General features: G+C 42.6%; 1 protein-coding gene across 2 annotated transcripts in view; it reads right to left on the minus strand.

The window, feature by feature from the left end:
* NCOA7 (nuclear receptor coactivator 7) overlaps positions 1-20,454 on the minus strand; it is a 160,924-nt gene that overhangs the window by 15,167 nt on the left and 125,303 nt on the right. For both annotated transcript variants that reach the window (XM_040238989.1, XM_040238988.1), the window contains exon 11: positions 1,866-2,013. In XM_040238989.1, the coding sequence (XP_040094923.1) occupies positions 1,866-2,013 (148 nt within the window). The remainder of the gene's footprint in view (positions 1-1,865; positions 2,014-20,454) is intronic.

The raw sequence follows: 20,454 nt of genomic DNA on the forward strand, positions 1-20,454 counted from the left end.
CTCTACTCCACTGTTCCTGCTGACCTCTTCCGAAAGGTTAAAGTCTCTCTCACAAGAAGGAAAACCTCCCACCCTCACATTCTCTCCCAGCTTTCCATCTCATTTTTATTCTCCAAAACCAAATTTGAGTGGTTGGCCCACATCCACTAGCTCCATTCACTCACCCTGGATACATTCACTGAATGTTAGAAGCTACATTTTGAAGCTGCACACTTTAATGAATCTGCTTTTTCGCTGAAGTCACCGACTACTACCTCCTTGGTTTTAGATCCAAAAGACAAACCTTAGTTCTTTCCTGTTGACTGATCCCTGGGATCAGAACACAGAGCATTTTTTTTACTAAACCTAATCTTCTTGCTATGCTCCTTATCACAATGAAGGGCTGGTACCTCGATCATTCCAGTTTCCATTCTAAAAACCTAAAAATCTAAAGAGATCAATTCTGACATCTTTCTTACTTTCCACATGTAATTAACTACTCACAAAATTCTCTTTCTCCTCCTATCTTTCAAAAGCGCTCAGTTTCCTCAGTCATCACTGTTATTCTTTCAGCCACTGCTCGCTCTCAACAGTGACTACTCCAAGAGCTTCCTAGTGTGTCTTCAAGTATTGTCCAATTCCAATCATCTGAACATCTGCCAGCAAGAGCAGGCTCTCCAAAATGCATGTCTGTGTTTACTTCTCCAGGCTCAAAACAGCTCAGTGCCTTTCTACTGCCCTTAGCAAAATAACCAAACTCTTCAAGCAGTTCATAGGTCCTCTGTGATCTGCCATTTCATTATCTCCAGCTTCATTTCTTGCCACTCCCTCAGCTTTGCACTCGATGAACCAGCCACACTGAACTCTTTATTAGTTCATCAAAAGCCCCACACACTCTGTTTCTCCCTTGGGTCATTCCTCTGCACAACAGACTTTTCTCTCTGGCCAGAACATGTTCTGTGTCCCACTTCCACCCCAGCTGCCTGTCCCCCCACTTCTGATCTCAGCTCAGATTACTCCTCCTGGGTCACTTCCTTGGATCCCCTAGCTCCATTCAGGTGCCTGGGTACACGCTTCCATAGCCTGTGGCACCTCACCTATAATGGCAATTACCTCACTATATTGTAATGATTCTTTACCAACTGAGCTATCAGGGCTTCCCTCATAGCTCAGTTGGTAAAGAATCCGCCTGCAATGTGGGAGACCCTGGTTTGATTCCTGGGTCGGGAAGATCCGCTGGAGAAGGGATAGGCTACCCAACCCAGTATTCTGGTAGCCTATCCCTTGTGGCTCAGCTGGTAAAGAATCCGCCTGCAATGTGGGAGACCTGGGTTCAATCCCTGGGTCGGGAAGAACCCCTGGAGAAGGGAAAGGCTACCCCCTCCAGTATTCTGGCCCAGAGAATTCCATGGACTATACAGTCCATGGGGTCGAAAGAGTCGGACACGACTAAGCAACTTTCACTTCACTTCACCATTGTAATGATGTATCCATACTCCTTGATGGAAAATTCTACTTAGCCCATCCATTGTGCTCCTAACATGAGAAGGGCTTGCTCAGTGCTCAAAAAAAAAAAAAAAATTACGAATGGTTTTTCAGGCCAAATTAAGAAGCTTGACTTTCATCATGTACGTAATGGGGACCCTGCAGCAGTTTCAAAAAAAAGGAAGTGAAATTACTGGCTGGTAGGTGTGGTGATAGTGTCTTTCTGATACACAAAACTAGCTTCAAACAGAGGAATAAGGCTTTCCCTCATAGGAATTTCAAAGGTGCACAAGAATTCTTAACTTCTTGCCAGCCAAAAAAGTGCTCGGATTTTGGACACGAGAATATTTTGTTTGTGCCTTGTACTCTAAGGACGACAGTCTAACCCTATCGAGCCTCACCTCCCAGCTCTTGGTGGCTGGCTCACTGAAGAAGTTGTCGATCATATTCAGCTCTTCTTTCTCCACCACCACAAAGCCTTGCTCTTTGGCATCTTTCCCATAGACGTCAGGAGACCATTGGACAAAGAATGTGTACAAGTGATCCACCCTGAAAAACACGTTTGCCATAGGGGTTAACACCAAATCTACTTTCCTGGCAGGCACTAGTAGGAACTTGGGCACGTACAACTATCCTTTCCCTGCTTAGCAAGTCCATGTTGCTACTCGGGAAATCTCCCATGTTGAAGACAATCTCTACTTGTGCATTCCAAATTTGGAAAATAAGTCAATAAATGCAAGCAAAAGTCCACAGACACTGAGAAAATGTCCTTCAATCTGAGGAAGAGATCAAGAGATGGGACTTGAAGGTAGAAAACACAATGAAATTTTTACACCAAATTTTTTTTTTCTTCATTGGATCCTCATTTACTGGATGTCTCTATTCACAGGGGAAAAATTGACCTGAAACTTTAGATGGGAACAAAGCAATATTCCAGTGGGTCTTTATGTAGAATGAAACATTATTATATCATAATTTTAATAAAATATCTTTAATAACTAGAAAATATCAGGGATAATACCAGCTATCATTTTAACATTAGAAACAGACTTAATTTAACCAATACTAGGAATGCAGTCTTGCCTTCAATATCTCTGTTCTCTTATACATATTTAACATCTGAAGCATCTCTCCAGACTTAATCAACAGACAGGTGGCTAGTTCCCAAGAAAACACTGGGAGCTCTCAGTCTTAGCACCTAAAATACCCGCCACCCTTCACCCATGAGAAAGAGTCAAAAGCTCTCTGACCTGCAACGATCACAGTGGAGGTGTAAAACACAGATAGGATCAAATGATTCTTAAAGTCTTTAATAATTACAAAACGATAGTTTCAGTTTGAGTCTCCTGTTTGGCACAGTGCTAACTCATTCCTAAGTTTATAAAAGTTCTAACTATAAAAATATTGTAACCCTCCTGCTGTAGACTGAATATTTGTGTCCCCCTAAAATTTGTATGTTGATATCTAATCCCCAAAGTGATGGTATTTGGATGTAGGACCTTTCAGAGGTGCTTAGGTTATGAGGCAGAGCCCTCATGACTGGGATTAAAAGACCCCACAGTGCTGGCCAGCCCCCTGTGCCACGTGAGAACACAGTGCAAAGACAGCCATCTATGGAGCCAGAGCAAGCCCTCACCAGACACTCAATCTGCTAGCACTTTGATCGTGGACTTCCGAGACTCTGGAACTGTCGCAAATAGACCTCTTCTTTAAAAGCCACCCAGTCTGTCATATTCTGTTAGAGCAACAAACTGAAGGGTTCCCTGATGGCTCAGTGGTAAGAGTGCCCCGGCCACTGAGAGAGACTCAGATTTGATCCCTGGGTCAGGAAGATCCCCTGGAGAAGAAAACTGCAACCCGTTCCAATATTCTTGCCTGGAGAATCTCATGGATAGAGAAGCCTCGTGAGCTCAGTCCCACACAAAAGAGTCAGACACAACTGAGCAACTAAACAACGACAACAAACTGAGAAATATTAACAGGATCAAAACACACAACAGAAATGTCACCACAATTCTAATATTCCAGTGGATCCAACAGCCTTTAGGTTTCTATAGTCCTAACCAGAGTGTGCTGTGATTCATGGGGTCGCAAAGAGTCGGACACGACTGAGGGATTGAACTGAACTGAACCTGTTCTTGATCATATGTACACGGTTTTCTTTCCATTGTTATCAGGGCTAAGACATAATTGTTATATGTAACATTAAATAGTGCATATTTGCCATTGTTGCTAATCTTTGTACTGACTTGTAATGGCTGCATTTCACAGAAGTTATAAACCATAATTACCCAAATCCCTATGTCCTTGGGATGTTTAGCTTGTTTCCAATTCTTTTTCTTTGGTTGTACAAATAACATTGCAATGAATATCCTCATGATCCATGCCTTTTGTCATCTTTTGAATTATCTTCTCAAGATTAGTTCTCAGAAGAGGGATTATTAGGCCAAAGGGCATGGTTTTATAGCTCGGGATCCATCTTAACAAACTGCTCTTGAAAGCCTGACTAATTTACTCTGACAAGAGCACTGCAGTTTGCATCTAAGGTAACAATCTTGCTTATTTTTTTTTTTTCTAAGTGAATTTAATATATATTTTAAGTTTTACCCCACTGATTCTGTATTTCTTTGAGCGGTAGTAGGTTGAACATTTTTCAAATGTTTGCTTCCTGCTGCCTTCTATGAATTGGCTCTGTGATTGCGGAGTCATTGTTTTTCTTTTCAATATATGGGAGTCTTTATATAATGTAAACATTAACCACTACCAAATGTTTTTCTAAGCTGTTTTTTCCCTTTTATATAATTATGTCTTTTCTTTCATAATATAAAATTCTTATTTTCATATATTTTAAAGATATAGTTCCTTTGAGACTTCTACTCCTTCAAAACAAAGGAAGTTGGCACCCAACACAAGGTGTGTATCAGTGTGCTATGATATGCTAACCATTTCTATTTTTTTCTAAAAAAAAAAAAAAAAAAAGAAATATAGATCTATGTTATAACTGTGCATGGCTGTGATAGTTAATTTTATATGTCAACCTGGCTAGGCTGTGGCCAGTCTTTGGTCAAACACGAGTCTAGATGTTGCTGTGAAGACGATATTTCTTTTTAAAGATGTGATTAACAAGTAAGCACCCTTTCAATAAAGCAGATTATTCTCCATAACTGGGTAGGCCTCATCCAATCAGTCAAAGGCCTTAATAGGAAAAGACTAAAGTCCCCAGAGTGAGAAGGAATTGTCTCTAGATGTCCTTCCGGTTTGTGACAACAATATCAACCCCTCCCAGTTCCTCTAGTCTGCCAGCCTACCTTGCACATTTTGAACTTGGCAGCCCCCATAGCCACGTAAGCCAATTCTTTAAAGGGAATCTTTCTCTGTATATGCGTGTGTCTGCATACAGACATATATATACCTACACACACACACATCTTCTCAGTTCTGTTTCTCTTGAGATCCTTGACTAAGACAGTGGACAACTCTGAAAAGCTATGTAAGAAACTGAGGTGAATGGTTATCTCTGGGGAATGGAATGAAGTAGAAGAAAGATACATTATATATATCTTTCCTTAATTTTTTGGACTTGATAGTACATTTTTATAATTTTAAAATTAAAATTACATTTAAAAAAAGCAAATAATGAGAACTTTCCATCTTAGTCATATCCCTGTCCATCACATTCTGGGTCCACCTCTCCCCGCTTTAGGTGACCACTTTATTATCTCCTTGTGTGTTCTTGTGGTGCTGTTTGTATGTTGTTCATTGTTGTTCAGTCGCCAAGTCATGTCTGACTCTTTGCGACCCCATGGACTACAGCACACCAGACCTTCCTGTCCTTCACTATCTCCTAGAATTTGCTCAAACTCATGTCCATCGAGCTGGTGATGCCATCTAACCATCTCATCCTCTGTCACCCTCTTCTTTTCCTGCCTTCAATCTTTCCCAGCATCAGGATCTTTTCCAATGAGTCAGTTCTTCACATCAGGTGGCCAAAGTATTGGAGCTTCAGCATCAATCCTTCCAATGACTATTCAGGGTTAATTTCCTTTAGGACTGACTGGGTTTGATATTTATATCTATTTTTATAGCTAGAAATAAACATGAATATAAATTCTTTCCCTCTTTTGTTTCTATGAAAAATAGTACTATTCTCTAGGATTTTTTGCTTAACAGTAGACCCTGGATATCCCTGCAGAGCAGTAGAGAGATGGCTTCCTCATTCTTTCCTTTATAACTACACAGTACTTTACTGTGTGGATTTACCCTGGTTTACGTAACCATCCTCTCTAGCCTGGTCACCTGGCTTGTTTTCAAGACAGTGCTGTCATAAACTGTGCTGTGAGTAACTTGGAACGTCATTTTTGCATGTGTTACAGACAGAGCTATAGGATGTATTCTCAGAAGTGAGACTGCGTTATCAAAGGAGCAATTCACTTATGGCATCATTTTTTGCCCTCCCACCAGCAATATGTTTGCTGTTTTGAATCTCCAAACTATTTTTATCATATAATATGATACTTCCTATTAAAAGTTAACTTAACAGTAAAATAAATCATATGACTCCAGAAAGGTTGATAAGTATACAATTCTAACTCTTTCTAAGTTTTCTAACACTTAAAATTTAGTCCATCTTAAGTGTATTTTAGAAAAAAGTTGAGAAGCAAATTTGCTTCACTCTAACTTTTGTAAAAGGACACACTTATTACATGCTTACCCACCTCAGATAAAATGGTTTCCTAAACATATGTGGGTTAGCTTATCTGTGAGAAAGAAGAAAGCAGTTCCTGATACATGGGAGCTGGTCTGCTCCTATGGGCCAGGTCCCAGGGGTGGAGAAGCTGGCCTAGCACTCCCAGCTCGGCTCTGGTAATCTCCTGTTGAACGTAAGCAATTCCACAGAACATGAACATCAGGCAAAGATACTCTATGACCACGATGAACCATGAGAGATGAGTCTGCTGAGGTCTTATATCAGAACACAAACAGTGCAACCACAAAAATGACCAAACAGCCCTCTAATCTGGCTAATATAAATGACTGTGCTACTTCACCAATTATGGCATTAGCCTCTCTAGTTTTCCCTCCCTCAACATGGGATTTCTGCATCTAATCCAGTATAAAGTCCAACTTAAAGTTCTCCCCCCGAATCACCTAACTTACATCCTGTGACCCTTTTCTAGCACTCTCTAACTAGAAAGGGCTCTAAGATGGCCCTAAGTCCCATGCATTCTACTTCAATACAATAAGTCAAGCAAGCTCATTCAACTTCAGGGGTGTTCCTGGTGGTCCCTGGCTGCAGGGCATCGCTTCCTTAAACAATACTCCCTGTGCACCCACTATGCGCCAGTGACCCAGCCCTGGAGGAGCTACCTTCTGGAATATTAGGGTTGGAGATATAAGGTATCATTTAATCCAGCTGACTCTTCTTGATATAAGAGAATGAGGGCGTTGAAGTCTACTGTCAGCATCACAGCCAGGACCAGATCTCCTGAGGTGACAATCAGGGTTCTTGGAATCACACTGCAAAGTCCTCCCCATATGCATCCTACACTGATTTCTGCGTTGGTTCCCAGGTAACGTCCTGGTTATGACACAAGACACATTTTCTTCATCACTTTTTGAACCAACCATCCATGAAGGACTGCTCATTTATTTATCCTCTAACAGGTTACTCTCAAAGGAGAAGGCATTGTACAAGTATAAACACTGAAGAAGCCTCCTAAGAAATGCTAGGGTCTCAAGCTGGCATATGTCCCTGTGTAAGACTGCAAGGGAATGAGGCAGAGATTTGAACTGAAGATTTTATTTCTATTATAAGAAAATTTAATAAAATTTTATTTCTCTTATAAGAAGATGTATAATTTTATAAATGATAATTTTCTTATAAGAAAATATAAATTGTGACAACTGCAGATCAGTGACGATTTTAAGGTGAGTTCCTATCTCAGCAATTGCCAGTCACTTCCCTTTTTGGTGACCGAGACAATAAATTGCTTGGGAAACCATTTGAGCAATTCTTTTCATTATGCAGATTCAAGGTGAGTAGGACATATTATTTTAGAGGAAGGTAGAGTTGAACAGTTCCTGTTTGATGACCACAGCTTGTTCCTATAACCCACTGGGCAGGTGGGTGGGATGGAAGATCTTTATGTGGGCCAAATGATTTCCTAAGAAGGAGGGAATCTCATGCCTAATACCTTCCTTTTCAAAGTTCAACATTATCAGAGCATCTCTGTTGAATTAAGCTGGTCCTAATAGAGGTAAGCTCTCAGAAATCTTTTCTGGAAGAAATACCCCTTCCTTCTGGAAGAGAAACTCTTCAAGGTGGTGGGGGGAACAGTCTGATCTAGACTGATGACCTGGTTTCCATATGAATGCCATGGTTATTTCAGGAGCAGGTTAATTTGGGCATGTTGTGTTGCCGATGGAAAAGCTTAGGTCAACCACTTGCCACAGTGGGCATACGATGGAAGAAATGGTTACACATGTCATACATATATGCATGAGTTCCCTTTGTCGTTGTTCACTCAGTCAGCACTGAGTGAAACCCCATGAACTGCAGCACGCCAGGCTTACCTCTCCTTTACTATGAGATCCCTAGGAGCTATAACAAGTGAAGGACTGAGGAGGGAACGGTGAGTTTGGGCACAAGGTATTCTTGCCACCATGCACTTTTCTCTCTAGAAGAACTACATCAACCTGGGGCAAGAATCTGCAGTGACCAAGTAAGAGAGGTTTATTCCAATCTCTTCTCTAGGGATGGTTGGATTTCCTGAGAGGTGAATCAAGCCTCTGGGATCATTAGTTGATAGAGTAGCCTGTTTTGTAGCCAGGTCAAGAGCAGCCAGGGCCATCCCTTTAAACTGGACAATCCCTGGGCTTGCTGAACTTACCACAAAAGGAAGTATCTAGAACGGAGAGGACATGCATTCTCAAAATACCACAGAAAACAAGGTCAGTGTCAGAAAAATTTTACTGTTAAACACAGAAGCAACCTTATGTTTTAAGCAATGCTGATGAAATATATCAGCTACCTAAAAAGAAAAGATTGGATTCCCTGCCTTGAGGACCTCACATTACACAATAGCTCTAAGATTCAAGTGTTATTAGGCCCAGTTTAAAGATCAGAAAACTGAGGCTGCGAAGACTGAATGATGTGCCCGAATACCCCATCACCGGAAATGCTCCAGCCAGTCTAAGGGGACTGCCTCCTCTTTTATGAATGCTGAGCCCCAAGGGGGATGGTGCGCTTTTGCAACTGTTAAGGGTCTCACAGAATGGGTCGGCTACTTCCTTGGTTTGGGGTTTTATGAACAAAGCTTAAGTAGGTGTGAGATGCCCTGAGTGGCCCTTAGGTCACATGGGGGCACCCTCCCCCATACCTCCTCCTCCACACTTCCACGCACTGTACACAGCACTCAGCTCCAGGCCTGGGGAACATCAGGGCAGCCTACTCTGCTCAGCCACACCGCTGGGTAGGGCTCTCCACTGGCTGCGACGGGTGTGCGACAGCTCTGGACAGCCTCCTGCCTCTCTCAGGTGGCAGGCTCTCTGCCTACAGCCAACAGTCTCCCCAGCCTCGAGAAGCCTCAGGGGATACAGGAAACCTCCAAAGTAGGTTGTGCAACAGGGCAACCTGCTGGGGAGTGCCCATGTCTCTTTTCTCAGATGGCCAGGACCCTGGCGCACCCCAGCATCCTTCAACCATAGCCTCCCACACGTAAAACCTCCACATTGTCTTCCAAGGAGGGGTTTTCACACTATGCCTCTGAGGGGAAAGCAGGGGTGAACAGTTAGAAAGGCCCGTTCTACAAGAGAAAATTAAAGCTCATCTGGAGCTGGTTTGATTGCTTCATTCCTTGGTCCTTGGAGACCAAAGAGAAGAGGATGTGACTTCATTTTTTTTTCTCCTTCTAGATTAGAGTGGCCCTGAGTTTATTTAAGTTTCTCTAACCTAATTCCTGGAACAGTTCTTTTTGGCTAGCTTAACTGGATTTTCCTGGTGGTTAGTTCCCAGAACCGAATCCTGCCCCCTGGAAACAGGCCTGAAGTTCTGAAAACCCCCTCCTTGTCCCTCTGCCTTCCCCTCGCCCCCCTCACGACCCTGACCCGTCAGCTCCGCTCTCACCTTGACCCTCACCCCTCGCCTTTGCCCAGCACCAGCCCCTCGGGAATTCACACACTTCCAGGCCAGTCTCTGCACCTCACCCTCACCAGGGCCTCCTAAAGGCACACAGCTTTCTCCCTCCTGTTGCACCTGCCCTTCCAAACGCCTATTCACAGAAACAAGCACCTTTCTAACTCCTCCAGTGAGACAATGGATGTTGCTGAACTTGCTTATTGGAGCTTAATGGGTCCACTACAAGTCAAGGACACCCAGCGTGTGCCAGACGAAACCTGCCCTCATGGGGCTCTCTACTCACCTCCAGTGCCCCTCCTCCGCGGCTCCTCCACTCAACAGCTGCTCCAGATTCAGCCCTCAGTCCACATTCAGTCTCTCTTCTACCCACCCCGCCTCTCAGAACAGAGGACTCTCTGTTGTACCATTCTAATAGGGTGCTCCCCCTGAGTAAGTGTTCTCTTCAGAAGAAGTAACTGCTCTCCTGTTTTAACTCTCCTCTCAGAAATTCAAACAGTCCCCCCCCTGAGTGGTCTCCCTACATTATCCCCATCTCACTTCACCACTTTACCTCCTTCATCTTAACCCACAAATTTACTTGCACGTCCCCACTCTTAAAAATACATGTATAAGCCTCTGGGACCTCCCTGGTGGTCCAGTGGTTACGGCTCCGAGCTTCCAATGCAAAGGGTATGAGTTCGATCCCCAGTCAGGGAACTCGGATCCCACGCACATTGCTTTGTGGTCAAAAAACCCCAAACAAACAAACAAAATAAGCCTCGAGATTTTGTTTCTCCCAAAGGCTTCCTTCCCATACCTCATCTTCCCTTCAAGTTATATTGTTAACATTTGGGTTAAACATTTTTTTCGCAACTCCCTTTTATTCCTGACTCTATTAACCTTCTAGTATATGCCCTTTGTCCCAGGTGGCGCTAGGTGGCGCTAGTGGTAAAGAACCTGCCTGCCAATGAAGGAGACATAAGGCATGAGAGTTCGATTCCTGGGTCAGAAAGATCCCCTGGAGGACAGCATGGCAACCCACTCCAGTATTCTTGCCTGGAGAATCCCATGGACAGAGGAGCCTGGCGGGCTGTGGTCCATAGGGTGGCAGGGAGTCAGACACGACCACAACGACTTAGCACAGCACAGAAGAAACCTGCCTCAGAAACTGTGTGGATGGAGGCAGGGTGTGTGCATCCTGTTCCCTCCCTCACTACTTTAGTGAAGCTGACTTCCTCAAACCTGACCTACCGTGAAGAAACTCAACAGTATCTCATTCACCATTTGTCTTGACCTCTGACAGCCCACTGATGGCTTTTATTTTATTTTTGAAGCACACTGACTCACCCTGTGGTCTCCATGAGTCACCAAGCTTCGGCCTCAGTTACCTCAGAACACTATCTACGGCCTCTGGCCAAGCCAACCCAATTACTGCATTACCAGTAGTTACCACCCTGCTGGCTGCCATGCGGTCATGAAGCAATAAGGGTGGTAACACCTGTGAGCAGGGAACTCACAGGACAGGTACTGGGTCCTGGAAAAACCTGGTATGTAAGGAAAAAGCAGTAGGAGAAGTCCTGGAATGAAGCCAAGAGGAAGAGGCAGAGAAGTAGAAGCAAGGTGATAAAATACAAATCTGAGCACTTGACCCAGCTGTGCAAAATCCTTCTGCTCTCTCCCTGGAGGTTTTTGGATAATTTCAAACTCCTTAGGGCTCCTGAGAGCTTTGTTTTGTGTCAGTCTCCCTAATGGGCTCTTTGCTGCAGCCACATGCTCTTGCATCTCTCTGCTCCAACATTCCACTCTGGCCTCCACGCTCCATCTGTTGAGCCTCTTTCTTTCTTGTTATTATTATTTTAAGAAGAGTGATAACAAAGGTAAGCCTAGTGGAGAATCATTTCATTCTGGGGTCAGGGAAGGCCTCCGAGGGGTCCAGGTCCAGCTGAGTTCTGAAGGGTCAGTTACAGGAGGAAGGGAAGCAGTATTCCACTGCAGGGGACGTGTGCAGAAAGACCTGGCATCGTAAGGGCAGGGTGATGCTGGAAGGAGGTCAAACTGGACGGAGGTCAAACGGGACATGGTAGAGGGAAGGAGGGACAATGCAATCACGTCCCTGGTGGCTTCTTGACGCAGATTCTGTAATCGGGACAGGCTACTGAGACACAGTGCCTGCCCAAGGTGATCCAGCCCCTGCCCTCGAGCGATCAGGTTGAGAGAAGCCAACAAAAATGCCTAACACAGCAGTTCCAACAACACAATGGCAGAAGGCAGTGGGCATCAGGACTGGCATGTCCACGTAGGACAAGAACTCATCAGGGAGGGGAAGAACTGCTGACAGGTGGGAAAAAAGATAGAGTTTTATCCTTTTTAATGGACTGGCAGGAGGCGGGGAAGAAAAAGCCAGAGGAGCTGGGTCACTGGGTCACAGCAAATCCTGGGCACAAGATAATATGCTCTGACCTTATTCCGAGGCTACCGTTCTTCAAAGTGTATCAGGGGCAGCTCCAATGACTTCAGAGGATGCCCAGAGGAACCTATTTCCATAGTTATGTATTTATTTAAAGTGTATTGGGAGTCAACACAATTAGCATATTATTAGCTCCTAAATTTCACAGATATTACTGCTCAGGAAAAGCCTAAGTTAAAAAAAAAAAAAAAAAGAGTTGATCTAAATCCTTTGAAGACAACTCTTAAGGAAATAGTAGTACAGATGGTTTGCAGATATGGGGGTATTTGGAAAGGAAGGGAATGACCGAAGTTTGAGAAGCACCACTTGGCAATATTCAGGGCTCCGGCAGGGAAGTGGCCCAGCCAGATCTGCAGTTTAGACAGACTGCTGTGGAGCCAAGGAGGGGAGGTCAGGAAGAGATACGACTAACTGGAAACAAAGACTTTGTGGAGAAGGCAGCAATGGCATTCTAGCCAGGAGGCGATCAAGGCCAGAGTCCAGGCGAAGTGGTGGACGTAGCGGGGAGCTTGCCATCCACACTCCTCCAGGCACAAGAGTAGTTCCCACCCATCCAGCCACTGGTGATACCAAAACCCGGCCCTCAAGATTTGTTCAGGTTTCCTGTCTAACTCCAAATTTGGGCTTAATCATATTTCATCATCTGCAGTGATTTTGGATGCAGATGGTGACTGCAGCCATGAAATTAAAAGACGCTTACTCCTTGGGAGAAAAGTTATGACCAACCTAGACAGCATATTCAAAAGCAGAGAGATTACTTTGCCAACAAAGGTCCATCTAGTCAAGGCTATGGTTTTTCCAGTAGTCATGTATGGATGTGAGAGTTGGACTATAAAGAAAGCTGAATGCCACAGAATTGATGCTTTTGAACTGTGGTGTTGGAGAAGACTCTTGAGAGTCCCTTGGACAGCTAGGAAATCCAGTCAGTCCATCCTAAAGGAAATCAGTCCTGAATGTTCATTGGAAGGACTGATGCTGAGGCTGAAACTCTAATACTTTAGCCACCTGATGTGAAGAACTGACTCATTTGAAAAGACCCTGATGCTGGGAAGGATTGAAGGCGGGAGAAGGGGACGACAGAGGGTGAGATGGTTGAATGGCATCACCAACTCAATGGACATGAGTTTGAGTAAACTTCGGGAGTTGGTGATGGACAGGGAGGCCTGGCGTGCTGCAGTCCATGGGGTCACAAAGAGTCGGACACGACTGAGCAACTGAACTGAACTGAGATTTCGTCATAAGCCTCAAGGCTCCTTTAGAGATTCACCCCAAAGAAGACACCATATTTAAGTTACAAATCTAGCAGATAGAGTTGTCATCTCTGAGAAAGAAATTCAAAGAAGGGAAATGATAAAGGTTCTTAGAGGCAACAAAGTACGGCCAACTATAGGAAAGGAAGCCACAGAGCAGCAACAACTAAGTTTCATTTAGAGGACAGACAAGCGCAGTTATTTCTCATGAAAACTTCAGGGGGTAGCCACTGTAATTAGCGTTCCTAGTTAGTGCTGGAAGAAACAGATGCTTACACAGGTTAACTAACTTGCCCACAGCCACACAGTATGTTAGGGGCGGACCTGGCATTAACCTCAGGTCAGTTCATGGTCTCAACCCACATATTGCACTGTTTCCTTTATGTCAGTCTTGCTGTTCTGGTTTTACTATTTCATAAAAGCCCACCACTGACCAAGCTGTAGGGTTGAGGGATACAAAACATGAGGACAAATCAGAGGTGATGCCTGGAACAAAACATTATTCCAGCTGTTCATAGTTTAGGTGTAAAGGTTTTAGGTATGATTATCATTTATGCTATCAAACAAGACTACTAGTTATGGTGGGATTTTATTTACTGTTGCCTTTTTTTTTTTTTAACATAATTGTGAGGTAAAGGACAAAAGCACCATTTCTAAGTTACAGACCTGACCTCCCAAGTTAGTTCCACTTGTTATCAGCTCGAGGCTTTGGCAAAGTTCCTTAATCTCTCTGTGCTTTTATTTTATTATTATTAATCTATATATTTATTTGGCTGCACTGGGTCTTAGTGGCAGCACACAGGATCTAGTTCCACGACTAGGGATCGAACCTGGGCCCCCTGCATTGGGAGTGAGGAGTTTTAGCCACGGGACCACCAGGGAAATCCCTCTCTGAGCTCTTAAAATGAAGGTAAGAAAACCTAGCTCCTCATTCCAGTATATGCAGTGTTAAATGCATAAGTTCATTCTACTCTTAAACAGATCTTTCAGAAAGTCCCCCATACGTGATTCTCTAAATTTGTGCTACCACACAGACCAACAAACCTGACCAAAACGACCCAGAAGCAGTTAGGCACTCTCGTCTTATCAAAGGTCACTTGACTGGCATGAAAAGAAACTGGGGCAACACACAGCAAGATATAACCCGCAAACCACGCACTTAATTTAAAAACTAAGCAGGAACCATTAAACAAGTTAATGGTTATTACATTAAAGATATACTTTAGAGTACATTATGGTACAGAGAATAGGAAATACTACTACAAGAAACGGAAGAAGAAAGAATGTGACCCAGACAGTAAGGAGTACATGTGTAGCCCCACTGTTCAGCTGTATGAATGGTAAATTAAAGATAGTCTATGCACTTCAGCCTTGGAGAAGGCAATGGCACCCCACTCCAGTACTCTTGCCTGGAAAATCCCATGGACGGAGGAGCCTGGTGGGCTGCAGTCCATGGGGTCGCTAAGAGTCAGACACAACTGAGCAACTTCACTTCCACTTTTCACTTTCATGCATTGGAGAAGGAAATGGCAACCCACTCCAGTGTTCTTGCCTAGAGAATCCCAGGGACGGGGGAGCCTGGTGGGCTGCCGTCTGTGGGGTCGCACAGAGTTGGACATGACTGAAGTGACTTAGCAGCAGCAGCAGCATGCACTTCAGCCTAAAACTTTCCCAGACTTTTCCACTCAGAAACCCAATAAGGCAAAGCACTCTTTTCCTGTTTGTTTTTAATATCTTGCTCTCTTCTTACACAAGCATTTTATTTAAATCATTAAAGAAATGTTTAACTTTTCCTGACTTAAATACAATCACAACAAAATTTTTTTTTTTTTTTTTTTGCTATTTATTAATAGAATAGCTGTGTGAGCTCTACAGTAGACTGGTCACTAAAAAATAGAATGCTTTCATTTGTTTTTAAGGCAAAGCACTCTTGACCACAGAAGCTATTACTAGAAAACTATCACTTAATTTTAAAACTCATCCTCAATGGCCTGACCTAAGGTCCTGATAGCTTAGGGTGAATGGTGTCAGATTCTTGATCTCCAAAGAAGATTTCTCTTCAGGACCAGGAACCAGGCTTGATCACTCAAGAGCTTTTGTGTAGCAGTTTAATTAAAGTATGAAAAAGACAGAGAAAGCTTCTGACATAGACATCAGAAGGGGGACGGAGAGTGCCCCTCTGCTAGTCTTTAGCCCGGATGTTTTATGTCTGCTAGAAAGCTATTAATCAGATAAGAGAGACACCTCAAGGCTGAGGAGTTTTACTAGGCCCCTCTCCCACAATATGCATTTTTGAGATCTGATGGCATGAAGTGTGTCATCCCCCAGTCATAAAACAATTGATATGAATACTGGTCTGTTGAGTTATTATCAGCCCAAAGTTTGAGAAGAGGAAAAAAAAGTTAGTCTTAGGTGGAACCATTTTGAAGAAAGGCAAATTCCAAAGCAAATACATAGTTTCATTAACATAGCTTAAGAAAAACATTTCCATAAGAAAAACCGCATTGGTTAGCTCAAAGTTTGAGAAAAGTTAAGTTCAGGTGGAACCAGGTGTTGTCATGGCAACACAGAATTTTAAGAGACTCTTGAAGCCTACTTCCTCCATTTGGAGACCCCTGGCCTTTCTGCCTGTTACTCTCTCGGCCCTTATATGAAAGGGGTCATTTTACTTGCTGGTAAGGTCCCTTCTGGATTCAACATTCTACAACTTCAAATGAAATCAATGGTTAGTAATGCCCTGATGTAATGTCCATTCTTAAAGGGTCTTTGTGTATCTATAAAAGAAAACTTTATTTACAAAGCACCAACTAAACAAGCTTCTTTGTTCACCAGAAATAATAGGAAAGTCCTTTTGAGAATCATTCATCAAAACAAAATAGTTACAATACAGATCACTCACAAATAAGTAAAAACTGAAGGTTTATATTAATATCAATGCTGGAGGCCTTCAGTCGGCAGCCTGTCACTTGGACTCAGCAGTAGGGAGTACTTTTTGCACTGCTCACTACTTTATATTCCCCATAATGGCTAATACTGCAAAACTGGGGGGATTTGCCACACATCATCCATAATTCAATTCCTTCTGAAAGAGATGAGAAAATTTAGCAACACCGGGCTCACATTCCCACATAGCAGCATTGGGTTGGAGGGACCAAGTTACTCAGCAGCTGATTCCCAGAGCAGATAATTAACACGGGCCCCTGAACGTCCCTCCCCAAATCCCTCCATTTGGCCCCTGCAAACATGTAGTTGCAGTAATTACTGTTTCTGCATACTTACTCCCAAACACTATGTGCGGCACCCATTGGCTGGGACTAATTATCCTGCAGTGGAAACAGGCAACAAACTACTCTCCAAAGTGCTGGCTCTCACTCTTCCACCAGAAAACACAGCCACCGGAGTAGAGCGCTCACTCTAAAAGGGGCGTTCTTTTTTCACATGCTTAGGCTCGACTGTAGAGTCACTGATTAACTTAAGGCACTTGCCAAAGCTGGTTAGTGAAGTTACTGAAGGGTGGCTGCCTACCAAGGTGCTTCTGGAAAATGATCAATTGTTAGAACTTTAAGTGGGTGAAACAAAAAGTAAAATGACCAGGAATAGAATGAGAGGAAGCAAGACCACTTCAAAACATTTGGAAGTATTAAAAAAAATAAAGTGAGAATAAGCAACCTAATTATCCTATAGTTTCCTTTTTTTCAGTGGTTCCCCAAAGTTAGAACTTGTGTTAATACAAAGAAAGATAATTCCTTTAGGAATTATTTTGGAGCTCTTTTTGAACTTTTTCTTTATTAGTGATATGCTTATCTTAAAACATTATTATAAGACTACAATATGACAGAAAAATCACCAGGTTTGTATTCTGAAATATACCTGGTTTGGCTAAGTAGAGCCTAGATTGTTCTAAAAAGTATAGTAAAGACTATTGAGAACTATGGTCTTTTGGGCACTGACCATTATTAAAGATTTCAGTTTAGCTCTGATACCCTTAAAAGCAAACAAAAGATGACTTTTGATCAGAAAATGCAGCACTAACTATGGTTCAAGATTCCATGGTGTAAAACTAGGTCAGTCTGTGATTCCTTTAATTCACTCTGTTTTCTCTAAGGAAATGAGAAATAAGGAGCACTTTTCTTAGTCTTCATGAGGGTCCTTAGGACTTGGATTATCTTCCCACTGTAAAGTGAGTTTAATAGAAGAATCAATTGTTTAAATTTTATATCTCATTAACAAAAGTAATACATGCTTACAAAATGCAGATAAGATGTTTAATGGCACAGAAGTAAAAGCAGTTTACAAAATAGTGTGTACATGTATATTGTGTATTTGTGTATATATAGACTTACTACAATAATGCACACATAGAAAAAAGGCTGAAAGGCTACAAAAACGAAGATAAACTGTAGTCAGCTTTGTGTAACAAAATTATGAGCTTTTTATTTTCCTTTTGCTTTTTTTATATTCTTCTAAATACTATATAAAGTATGCACGTGTGCTTGGTCGCTTTAGTCATGTCCAACTCTTTGTGATCCCATGAACCATAGCCCACCAGGCTCCCCTGTCCATGGAATTTTCCCAGCAATAATACTGGAGAGGGTTGTCATGCCCTCCTTCAGGCAATCTTCCCGACTCAGGGATTGAACACGAGTCTCCTGCGTCTCCTGTCATGGAGGCAGGGTAAACAAAGAAGGTTGCACATTCAATTGTACATACTGGTAGTGTAGATAAAATAAGTATAGTGGACTGATGCCACTACCAATGTCCAATACGTTGGTAGTGGACTGATGTCCAGTACCTTGGGTACCTGATGTGAAGAACTGACTCATCTGAAAAGACTCTGATGCTGGGAAAGATTGAAGGCGGGAGGAGAAGGGGATGACAGAGGATGAGATGGTTGAATTGCATCACCAACTCAATGCACATGAGTTTGAGTAAACTCCGGGAGCTGGTGATGGACAGGGAAGCCTGGTGTGCTGCGGTCCACAGGGTCACAAAGAGTCGGACATGACTGAGTGACTGAACTGACTGGAAAATACTCATGGGCTCTCCCTTTCTCCCTTTCCCTCTCTTACTAGCCTACTTATTACACAAATCACACTTACCAGTTACTTCATCCTGGATTGATGAATTAAACATTTATACATGATTTGGCCAATTGTACATAATTCCTGCTGTTTCCATCTTACTGATTTTAAAAGCTAAATAATATGAAATCAATTATTATTAAATATGAAATATTTAAATATGAAATTAAAAAATTATGAAATATTTCAGAGGTTAAGAGGCCATAAATAATTGAAAAAAGAGAACATTTTTAATTTAAATAGGAATTATTGGTTCTTTCTAAGAAAGGAAATAATCTCAATAGAGGAAAAAAGACAAATGTATTTTTTATATAGAAGAGTATCCAAATGTTTGGAATACAATCTATATTAAGCCTCTAGATAGTCATTAAGTTTCAACGCATACTAAAAGAGCTGCACCTTTACCACCACCTCCCTGGCACTTTGTGTTTTGATGCCATATTTGACATCTTACATCTTCTCTTGTTTTTCCCTTAACTGTTAGCTATAGTTACAGTTAAGATTTTTCAATTTTTTTTCTCTTTTAATCTTCATACTGGCTTATGTAAGTGGTTGATCCACAGCCTTTTCTATATACTTGCCTTTACTAGTGGGCTTTTTCCTTTCCTATAAATTCTTACTGGAGTTTGGAGCCTACTCTCTTCCACTTAGAGAAGACCCTTCGACATTGCTTTTAAAGAGTTGGTATAGTGTTTATGAACTCTTTTAGGTTTTGCTTCTCTGAGAAGTTCTTTCTCTCTCTTATTCTGAATGACAGTCTTGTCAGGTAGAACACTCTTGGTTGCATAGGTTTTTCTCTTGTAGCACTTCAAATTTAACATGACACTCTCTTCTGGCTTGCAAAGTTTCTGCAGAGAATTCATTTGACAGCCTTATGGGAATTCCCTTGTACATGACTTTTCCTCTTGTTGCCCGTAGAATTCTCTAAGTTTTGCCATTTTAATTATGGTGTGTTGGGGTGGATCTCCTTGGGTTAATTTGAGACTCCTTTGAGACTCTTCTGCTTCCTGTACCTGGATATATGTTTCTCTCCCTCAGGTCTGGAAAGTTTTCAGTCATAATTTTATCAAATAGATTTTTAACCCTTTCCTCTGTCTTCTCCTTCTGGGACCCATATAAAGAGGATGTTAGTATGCCTGAGGTTGTCCCAAAGGTCCCTTAAATGGTTCATTTTTTTCTTTTTGCTGTTCTGATTGGGTGATTTTCATTAATTTAATTTTCCAGATTGCTCATGTGTTCTGGATCACTCTGTGTGCCATTAATTCCTTCTAGTGTGTTTTCTATTTCAGTTGCTATCTTCAGTTCTGACTGGCTTTTGTTTTCAAGTTCCTTATTAAAATTCTCATTCTGTTCATCTATTCTCTTCCCTAGTTCAGTTAGCATTCTTATTATTAATGTTTTGAACTCTTTATCTGGTAAATTATTTTATCTTTGTTTCATTAAGTTGTTTTTTCAGGGAGTTTTCTTATTCTTTTGTTTGAAACAATTGTCTCTCAGCTTCCCTGGTGGCTCAGATGGTAAAGCGTCTGCCTACAATGTGGGAGACCCAGGTTCAATCCCTGGGTCAGAAAGATCTGGAGAAGGCAATGGCAACCCACTCCAGTACTCTTTCCTGGAAAATCCCACAGACGGAGAAACCTGGTAGGCTACGGTCTATGGGGTCGCAAAGAGTCGGACACGACTGAGCAACTTCACTTTCACTTTCTATGAAATCAGGGTTAAATGGTTACCTATCCAGGTCTTGAAGGGCTGCCCTTGTGTAGGAGCATTCTGACACAGTCTGCCTGTGGCTCTGGTGGGAGAGCAGGATATGAAGTTAGCACAGGTCATGTTTTTCCCCAGGTGCCCAGGCAGCTCTCACTTTGGTGATGGAGGAGACACAGCCAGAACCAGGTGTGAGCTGGAGTTTCCCCTGTGCCCAGTGGCTGATGCTGCCTCATTGGGTGCAGTGTCGGTCACAAGGTGCTGGAGCAGGTATGAGCTGGCTCAGTTCCTCTAAGTGTATGCTCTCCCTATTCCCAGCATTGGCACCTTTGCCCAGATGAGAGCAGCACTGGAATGGGCTGGGCGGTCCCA

This window comes from Oryx dammah, unplaced genomic scaffold (genome assembly GCF_014754425.2).
Source record: "Oryx dammah isolate SB20612 unplaced genomic scaffold, SCBI_Odam_1.1 HiC_scaffold_4, whole genome shotgun sequence".
NCBI classification, from domain to species: domain Eukaryota; kingdom Metazoa; phylum Chordata; class Mammalia; order Artiodactyla; family Bovidae; genus Oryx; species Oryx dammah.